The 10,269-nt window shown below is 36.5% G+C and overlaps 1 protein-coding gene across 1 annotated transcript in view; it reads left to right on the top strand.

Moving 5' to 3' along the window:
• The window catches only part of LOC105001760 (phospholipid scramblase 1-like), a 47,362-nt gene that overhangs the window by 32,304 nt on the left and 4,789 nt on the right, over positions 1-10,269 (top strand). Inside the window, exons 5-7 of the mRNA XM_010858134.1 lie at positions 2,078-2,239; positions 4,953-5,114; positions 5,550-5,551. Coding sequence (XP_010856436.1) covers positions 2,078-2,239; positions 4,953-5,114; positions 5,550-5,551 — 326 coding nt within the window. The remainder of the gene's footprint in view (positions 1-2,077; positions 2,240-4,952; positions 5,115-5,549; positions 5,552-10,269) is intronic.

A 10,269-nucleotide genomic window follows, 5' to 3' on the forward strand; every position in this document is an offset into this window, starting at 1 on the left:
CGTCTTTTAATTTCATGGCTGCAGTCACCAACTGCAGTGATTTTGGAGCCCCCAAAAATAAAGTCTGACACTGTTTCCACATCTATTTCCCATGAAGTGATGGGACCAGATGCCATGATCTTCGTTTTATGAATGTTGAGTTTGAGCCAACTTTTTCACTCTCCAGTTTCACTTTCATCAAGAAGCTTTTTAGTTCCTCTTCACTTTCTGCCATAAGAGTGGTGTCATCTGCATATCTGAGGTTATTGATGATTCTCCCAGCAATCTTGATTCCAGCTTGTGCTTCTTCCAGCCCAGCATTTCTCATGATGTATTCTGCATATAAGTTAAATAAGCAGGGTGACAATATACAGCCTTGACATACTCCTTTTCCTATTTGGAACCAGTCTGTTGTTCCATGTCCAGTTCTAACTGTTGCTTCCTGACCTGCATATAGGTTTCTCAAGAGGCAGGTCAGGTGGTCTGGTATTACCATCTCTTTCAGAATTTTCCACAGTTTATTGTGATCCACACAGTCAAAGGCTTTTGCATAGTTAATAAAGCAGAAACAGATGTTTTTCTGGAACTCTCTTGCTTTTCCATGATCCAGCGGATGTTGGCAATTTGATCTCTGGTTCCTCTGCCTTTTCTAAAACCAGCTTCAACATCTGGAAGTTCACAGTTCACATATTGCTGAAGCCTGGCTTGGATAATTTTGGGCATTTCTTTACTAGCATGTGAGATGAGTGGAATTGAGTGGTAGAAAGAATCTTTGAGCATTCTTTGGCATTGCCTTTCTTTGGGATTGGAATGAAAACTGACCTTTTCCAGTCCTGTGGCCACTGCTGAGTTTTCCAAATTTGCTGGCATATTGAGTGCAGCACTTTCAAAGCATCATCTTTCAAGATTTGAAATAGCTCAACTGGAATTCCATCAACTCCACTAGTTTTGTTTGTAGTGATGCTTTCTAAGGCCCACATTCTGGGATGTCTGGCTCTAGGTGAATGATCACACCATCGTGATTATCTTGGCTGTGAAGCTCTTTTTTGTACAGTTCTTCTGTCTATTCTTGCCACCTCTTCTTGATATCTTCTGCTTCTGTTAGGTCCATACCATTTCTGTCCTTTATCGAGCCCATCTTTGCATGAAATGTACTTATGCTTATATATCTATATATCTATATCTCTCTCTATATATACTCACATATATATGTGTGTGTCTATTTGAGGTGTGTTTGTAACACAGTAGATATTTTTCTACAATTTTTTTCACTTGAAGATTATATCAGTATGTATAGAACTTCCTCAATCTCATAAATGGTTTCATAATAAGCTATTTTATGGATGATATGCCATAATTTATTCAACTAGTTTCTGTTGATTTAATGAACTGAATTTTAAATCACAATGAGCATAAAGAACTTCAATAAAGTCATATTTGTATTGTCATAAAAGTACAAAAGTTCTTGGCATATTGGATAATAAACAGTTTTGGTGTGATTTGCACTTTTAAGGCATATCTAATAGACATAAAAATTTAAAAAGTGATCCTCACAAGCACCAACTATTATTATCATCCCTCTTTTGGAAGTGGAAAATTAATTTCAGAGAGGTGAGTGATCTGTCCATATTTCCTGTGGTTAGTGAGCAGCAGCATCAGATCTCAATTCGGGGATTTCAACATCCAAATTCTTCTTTTTCACTTCCATGCATGCGGGCTAAGTTGCTTCAGTCGTGTCCAACTCCTTGCAACCCTATGGACCCTAGCTCATGAGGTTCCTCTGTCCATGGGATTCTCCAGGCAAGAATACTGGAGTGGATTGCCATGCCCTCCTCCAGGGGATCTTCCTGACCCAGGGATTGAACCTGCATTTCTTGCATCTCCTGCATTGGCAGTCGGGTTCTTTACCATACCACCACCTAGAAAGCCCTTTCACTTCTGCATCAGTCCCCAAATATAGGGCATGCCTAAAACTCAAGAGTTTTGTTCACATATACAAAAACTTAAGTAAAAAGTGGCATATAAGTAAATACAGTCTTATTTACAAATCAAATATATCTAATTTGATTAATACTATATGTTTTTTAATATTTTGTAGCTAAAAGTTGAGGCTCCTCCTGGAGAAATAATTGGATATGTTTATCAATACTATCACCCATTTTTGCCAATGTTTAAAATAACAAATGAAAATAAGGAGAATTTAATGAAAATCAGAGGGCCATGTGTGGTTTCTAGCTGTCTCAAAGATCTAAATTTTAATGTGAGTAATTTATTATGTTTTAGGATATCATGCTCAAATTAGTTAATAATTTGATACTTTTCTAATGCAGATAGTTAATTACTGTGATTAAAACAAAGTTAAAACATGTTACAATTATTACTATACCTACTTGCCTAATTTTTAAATTGAATTTCTAATTCATAATTTCTTTGCTTAATTAAGCCCTACAGTTTGTGAAGCTTATAAGGCATCTTTTAATCTATATATTAAGTGTTTAACTATCAAACAAGAAGCTTTGAAAATATTGAAAGATGAAATTAACTTTATTTCAATAGATCATGACATAATCCAGCATTAGTTATAAATAATATATTAAAGCTAATTTTTATAAAATTCTGAAATTGCTATGATACAATTTTGTTAATGTTTTATGTGCTTACTGATTTACTTCTCAGAAAATGGCCAACATTCAGATAATAATTTAGGAAGTAAACTACTAAATACAGTTAATAAAACTAACCCACTACAGTTTTTTAAATCTGTAGATTCCTAAGCAACAGAGAATATTATCTTGGTATGATAAGATATTCTATTTGAAAAAAGTACTGCTTGTCAGCCTTTTATCAAGGATATTTTTGCTTGTTTTAATATCTGAAATGTATAATCAGAAATTTGGACACAACCTAGTTAAAATACTACCTGAGTTTTTTTCTCCTCTAGAATTATGTCAATTCACTTTAGTGATGCTAATTCTGATTGGCACTTGCATGCACTGATTAAAGAAGACATACTTAAAAATTAATTATAATAATAATGCTTCATTTGAAAATTTAATAAAATGAGCATACAGAACTCTTATTTTTCTATTTCAAGTTGAAAACCAGTGGAACAGGGTGTTCTGTGCTTAAAACTCTGGGAGGTAAAGCTACCTTGCCTCATTTTTTAATAATACCAGTGTTTTATCTCACATTATGGTACAGTAAATTCTACTTTATTCTACTGTCTTAAGAACTTTCTCTAAGGTATTAATATACTTCCTATTCCTTCTAAATTTGAAACAAAGCCATTTTATAGTTGGCACTTGTAGGTAACCTCCAAGAGTAAGGAAGAAGAAAGGGAGGTAATGATTCTGTGAGAAAGTCATCTTGTGCACAAATGTGGGCAAATCTTTTAATACTTTTGGTTATGAAAAAGAGGAGACATGTAAAGCAGCAGCTGGTTATAGAGCAGGACTAGGGTGTGGCAAATAAGATGTTTATCTCAGGTGAAAAATTACAATTGGTACCAAAAACCTGGTAATTAAGATAAATGATATTTGAATATATTTTTAACATCAAAATTAATGCAAAAATCTATTATAAACAAATACCAAAACTTTAGATAAGACAGAAACTAACTCTGCATCTATATGACCTGTCTTCATAAACACTATTACCATAAACCTGTTCCTGACTAGGTCAGGGCACAGAGTGGTCAGGGAGGTATATTTACCAAAGGTGTTTCCTTAGTACACTTTGATTTTAAAGGAAAGAAGCCAAATTGGAGGGAAAATGTGGAGAAACAACATAAACTGAATACTTGATGAACTTTTTCTCTTACTTGGTATGGAAGGGAATGTAGGGAACTGGTCTTGAACAGGCATAGAAATGGCCCATTCATCACACTAGAAAGGAAGCAGGGAGTGTTGGTACAGATAGAATAACTTTCTAGGCTGATATCTGCGAGTTTAGTAAGTTCCTGTCCAGTTGCTCCTATTTTCTCCTCAATGGAAATGATAAGCTATTTTGCTGAGTGTAATAGGGAAAGATGTGTTCAGAGTTCTGGAAAAACTGGATGTTTGACATAATCATGTAAAACTCTTCCATATTTCTATTCCCCAACTTCCTTAGCTTACAAGGCTAGGCAGACCTAGTCCTCCATGCCTCTCTTTTCTTACTCATTTTCCTCCAGCCATGTTCCTTCCTAAATCAGAGCCTTTTAACATATAGCTGACTCTCTCTAGGAAGCTCTCACTTTCCCTATTCCTCTGTCACTAGTTCATACCAATCCTCCAAATCTCAGCTCAAATGATGCTTTGCCTAAGAGGTTTTCTCTAAAACCGTCCCTCCAGTTCTTTCAGTCTGCCTATTATCTCCCTATTATACTCCATCATATCACACTTCCTTTCCCTTCTGGCATTCATTACAAAATAAGCAGTGGAATTTATCACAGATGTATTGTTTTATATTTACATGAGTATCTCTTATGTTGAGAAATAACATTAGTTGGTACGAGATGTTGTACTCTAGGGAGTCTAAATGAGTAAAGAAAAAAAGGGCATGAGAAAATTGCAGAGGGATTCAGAAAATTAGCATCTCTTAGGAAAGAGTTAGCTGTGTAGAAGAGCTGAAAAGCTAGTGGTTTTCATTTTGCAATTAAATGGATTCTCCAATCAAATTTAAGCAAATTATACATATTAATATAATTTTGTATAATACGCATTATATATAAAACATAATATATGTATGTATACACATGTATACATAAAATCACTTGTATCCAATCAATTTGAAAATTTTCCTTTAGGTAGACATTGTCTATACATGTTTTTAGAGGCTATCTTCTGATCCTATTGAATATTCTTTTTATTTCAGAGTACATCATTATTATAACTCATATGAGTCATATGTAATTACTAAAATTGATGTAGGAATGCCTGTTGTTTTTATTTCAGGGGTTTTAATCTAAGATTAGAAATATTTTTCTATTTTAGTTATTGTCCCTGGATGAAGAAATGATTATTGGTAAGATTTCAAATCAGTGGATTGGATTTATGAGGGAACTTTTTACCAATACCAATAAATTTGGAATCCAGTTTCCATTTGATCTTGATGTTAGAATAAAAGCATTGTTGCTTGGAGCAAGTTTCCTCATTGTGAGTCTATTTTCATTCTATTTTAACTGCACATTAATTTTCTGAGATTATCACTATACTTTTGCTGTTATTTCTCCTCAAATCATCTGGATCAATTGCAATCTGTGCTTTTGGTCTAGTCCTAGGTCCCCAAATTACATCATGGATTGAGTGTTCACGATGCAAAGGAAATAAAAGCTAGAATGTCCTGGAAATGTGATCATTAGAGTTGAATTCCTTTGCCCTAATGAAAAATAAGAATGCTATGCTATGATAAGTCACTTCAGTCCTGTCCGACTCTGTGCGACCCCATAGATGGCAGCCCACCAGGCTCCCCCGTCCCTGGGATTCTCCAGGCAAGAACACTGGAGTGGGTTGCCATTTAAGAATACGAATAAGTCACTGAAAATAAGAATACAATGTCTCATTCAGTGTAATTTACTGTTATTTTTTCAGTGGTAAGAACCCATTTGCCAATGCAGGAGACTCAGGAGACTCAAGTTCAGTCCCTGGGTCAGCAAGATCCTCTGGAGGAGGAAATGGCAACCCACCCCAATATTCTTGCCTGGGAAATCCCATGGACTGAGGAGTCTGATAGTCTACGGTCCATGGGGTTGCAAAGAGTCAGACACAACTGAGCGACTGACCACATACATACACCAAGAATTTAAAATTTTATAATAAGAACTATTTAAACAGTTCATTGAAAAAGGTAATCATTGCTCATTTGGAGACCATAGATATGTAGAAATATTTAAATAGAATTTGTCATTCTTGATTTCATTGGGTCTTAGGAGAAAATGAAAATAGCAACTATCTTCATTCTCCAAATATTATGAAATAACAGGAAATGGCAGAAGTATGCAGGAGTGTGTCATACAGTATTAAGTAATTTGGAGAAAGGAAAAAATAAACAGATTAGATAGCAGATCAAATGTAACTGAGGAAAAAATTAGTGAACTGGCATATATAGTTGAGGAAATTATTCATAATAACCTACAGAGACAAGGAAATATGAAAGTCAGGAGTCTCAAGATAGGATAGGGAATAATAACTGCTAAAAAAAATTTCCAGAAGAAACGAATTCAGTGGGACAAAAAGGACAACATATCTTAAGTAATATAATTAAAAATTAACACCTATATAAATCACAGTGAGACAGCAAAACAGTAAAGAAAAATAAGTAACCAGAAAGAAAAGAAAAATCTACTACAAACAAAAGACTGACAATTGCCTTCTTAATAGAAAGAGTGGAAGCCAGAGAGAATAGAAGTACTGATTTAAAAAACAATTTTAACTCTCAATTTCAATTTTCTTCAAGAATATCTCAAGGAGAAGAGCAAAATAAATAAGTATTTTTTAAGCACATTTTTACACACATAGATCATTTCTAAAGGAGATAATTCAGGAAGAAGGGACATAATCTGAGAATAATCATCTGAGGTTCAATAATACTCAAGAGCAAATAAAATGCTAACTATATTTGTGAATGTAAATGTGTTTTTACAAATAAATAGCAGAAGAGGTTCAAGACGGCAGTGTAAAAACCACCTGAATTCACCTCCTCCCATGGACACATCAAATTAACTCCTACATATGGAATAATTGTGGCTTCCCCAGTGGCTCAGAGGTAAAAAATTTGCCTGCAATGCAGCAGATGAAGGAATCATACATGACTGAAGCAAATGAGCACACACACATGTACATAGAATATTTCCTTCTGAAAAAAAAAGGCTGAAAACTAGCTAAACAACTCTTCAATGATGAAGGATAAAAAGATCAATATAGGATGGAGAAGCAGAGATGTGTTCTCACCAAAAAAGGCACATCTGGTGTGAAGACACACAATTGGGAGGGCTTTCACAAATGCAGAGCTTATCCCTAGAAGCAAAGGGTTGATGCCCTACTTCAGGCACTCCAAGTCTTAAGACCTGCACTGGAGAAATGAGCCCCCAAACATCTGGCCTTGGATACCAATAGGGCCAAGGTTCAGGACATTCAAAGTGCTGCAGGGAACAGAGATTCCTCTCTTAAAGGGCTTACATGCAGCCTCATCCCAAGACAGCACATAAGCTGCAGTTTGAAAAACATCTAAATGATATTAGCTAGTGAAGGGGGTTCACTAGCTAATCTTAAAGCATGTTCCAGAGGGAAGAGGGCCTGTTGGGACTTTCCAGATAAAGTTGTTAGCATTTTATGCTTTTATCTTCTCATTCTACATTGTAAGGGCCAGTACTAGTAAGTGCCAGTTTTGCTACCGTGCTAGTGCTGGTGGTCATACTCTGCCAGCAGCCTTGTTAAAGCCAGCAGGCATGCCTTGGCTCCAAGCTCACCTGCAGTCCTGCTAAAGCCAACAGATATATACAGTCAACAGAGGGGGATATCCCTAGATCACCTGACTCTGGTGGCCAGGGGTGCTTGGGCTTCTGGGCCCCAAGTGACTGAAACAGTCTGAGAGAGAGTTATTTGCAGGCTCCCATGTGCCAGACCATGACATTAGACAGAAGGCTAAAACATAGCCCTAGTCTTCCAATGAAAAAGGCTTCTTTACTTGGGCTGAAGCCTCAGCTGAGGGGCAGGTTTCAGGTTTACCATACATCTAGAGGCTATGAAGTTGCTCTCAGGGAACATAGGCTGGGGGGTTCTATTTTTGTACTCTCCTTCAGTCTTGCTTCAGCTCAAGGTACTTACTAGGAAGGAGGTTACACATTCATTTAGAGTCCCAGTACCTGCAAGTGTCACATCCAAATTACTTGGAGTCCAGCAGGGTTTATAACTATAATCCCAAAGAACTGTATATATTTATATACCCTAAAAACTGCTGCTTGAGAATATGGCATCCAGTGAGCTTGTAACTAGGTCCTGACAGATTCCTCCTTTGAACACTGAAAAGTCTTGATTTCAACCACTGGGACCTATCAACAACAAATCTGGGTGCTTAGATAATCACAAAAGTTTACCAAAAAGTGAAAGACCTATACACTGAAAACTATAAGACACTGATGAACAACTGAAGAAGACAAATAAATGGAAAGATATTACATGTTCATGGGTCAGAAGAATTAGTTCAGTTCAGTCACTCAGTCGTGTCCAACTCTTTGTGATCCCATGGACTGCATAATGCCAGGCTTCCCTGAACATCACCAGCTTCTGGAGTTTGCATAAATTAATATGCATCAAGTCGGTGGTGCCATCCAACCATCTCATCCTCTGTCATCCCCTTCTCTTGCCTTCAATCTTTCCCAGCATCAGAGTCTCTTCAAATGAGTCAGCTCTTCACGTCAGGTGGCCAAAGTATTGGAGTTCCAGCTTTAGCATCAGTCCTTCCAATGACTATTTAGGGCTCATTTCCTTTAGGATGGACTGGTTGGATCTCCTTGCAGTCCAAAGGACTCTCAAGAGTCTTCTCCAACACCACAGTTCAAAAGTATCAATTCTTTGGTGCTCAGCTTTCTTTAGTTCAACTCTCACATCCATACATGACTACTGGAAAACCCATAGCTTTCACTATATGGACTTAATATGCCGTCTGGGTTGGTTATAGCTTTTCTTCCAAGGAGCAAACGTCTTTTAATTTCATGGCTGCAGTCACCATCTGCAGTGATTTTGGAGCCCCAAAAAATAGTCTGTCATTGTTTCCATTGTTTCCCCATCTATTTGCCATGAAGTGATGGGAACCAGATGCCATGATCTTAGTTGTCTGAATGTTGAAGGTTTTTTTAGTTTCCTCTTTCACTTTCACTGGTCCATATTTCCTAACATAAATAGAACAAATAATCCTAAAATATATATGGAACCACAAAAGATACTGAAAGTCAAAGCAATCTTGAGAATGAAGTACAACACTGTGGGCATCATGCTCCCTGATTTCAAACAATATTAAAAAGTCAATAATCAAACTAGTATGATGTTTGTATTAAAACAGATAAATAGATAATGAAAAAGCATAGTAACCTCAGAAATAATGCATGCATATACGATTGATTTATGACAAAGTAGCCAAGAATATACAATGGGGAAAGTATTGGCTCTTCAATAAATGTTAATAAAACTGAATAGTCACATGCAAAAAAATAAAATTAGACTACTGTCATATACCATTCACCAAAATAAACTTAAAATGTTTTAAAGAATTAAATATAAGACCAGAGACCATAAAAATCCTACAAGAAAACCTAGGTGATGAACTCCTTGATATTGTTCTAAATGAGGAATTTTTGGATCTGACTCCAAAGGCAAGAGCAACAAAAGCAAAGTAAACACGTGGCTTTATTTCTTGTTTTTTAAGGAATCTCCATACTGTTTTGCATAGTGGCTTTATCAATTTACATTTCTACCAACAGTGCAAGAGTTTTCCCTTTTCTCCACATCCTCTCCAGCATTTATTATTTGTAGATTTATGATGGCCATTTTGACTGGTGTGAGATGATACCTCATGGTAGGTTTGATTTGCATTTCTCTAATAATAAGCAGTGTTGACTCAGCAGGCCCACTACTGGGCATTTAGCCTGAGAAAACCATAATTCAAAAAGACACATGTACCCCAGTGTTCATAGCACCACTATTTACAATAACCGTGAACTTCCTGATGTTCAAGCTGGTTTTAGAAAAGGCAGAGGAACCAGAGATCAAATTGCCAACATCTGCTGGATCATGGAAAAAGCAAGAAAGTTCCAGAAAAACATCTATTTCTGCTTTATTGACTATGCCAAAGCCTTGACTGTGTGGATCACAATAAACTGTGGAAAATTCTGAAAGAGATGGGAATACCAGACCACCTGATCTGCCTCTTGAGAAACCTATATGCAGGTCAGGAAGCAAGAGTTAGAACTGGACATGGAACAACAGACTGGTTCCAAATAGGAAAAGAGTATGTCAAGGCTGTATGTTGTCACCCTGTTTATTTAACTTATATGCAGAGTACATCATGAGAAATGCTGGGCTGGAAGAAACACAAGCTGGAATCAAGATTGCTGGGAGAAATATCAATAACCTCAGATATGCAGATGACACCACACTTATGGCAGAAAGGGAAGAGGAACTCAAAAGCCTCTTGATGAAGGTGAAAATGGAGAGTGAAAAAATTGGCTTAAAGCTCAACATTCAAAAAACGAAGATCATGGCATCTGGTCCCATCACTTCATGGGAAATAGATGGGGAAACAGTGGAAACAGCC

This window comes from Bison bison, unplaced genomic scaffold (genome assembly GCF_000754665.1).
Source record: "Bison bison bison isolate TAMUID 2011002044 unplaced genomic scaffold, Bison_UMD1.0 scf7180017864384, whole genome shotgun sequence".
NCBI classification, from domain to species: domain Eukaryota; kingdom Metazoa; phylum Chordata; class Mammalia; order Artiodactyla; family Bovidae; genus Bison; species Bison bison.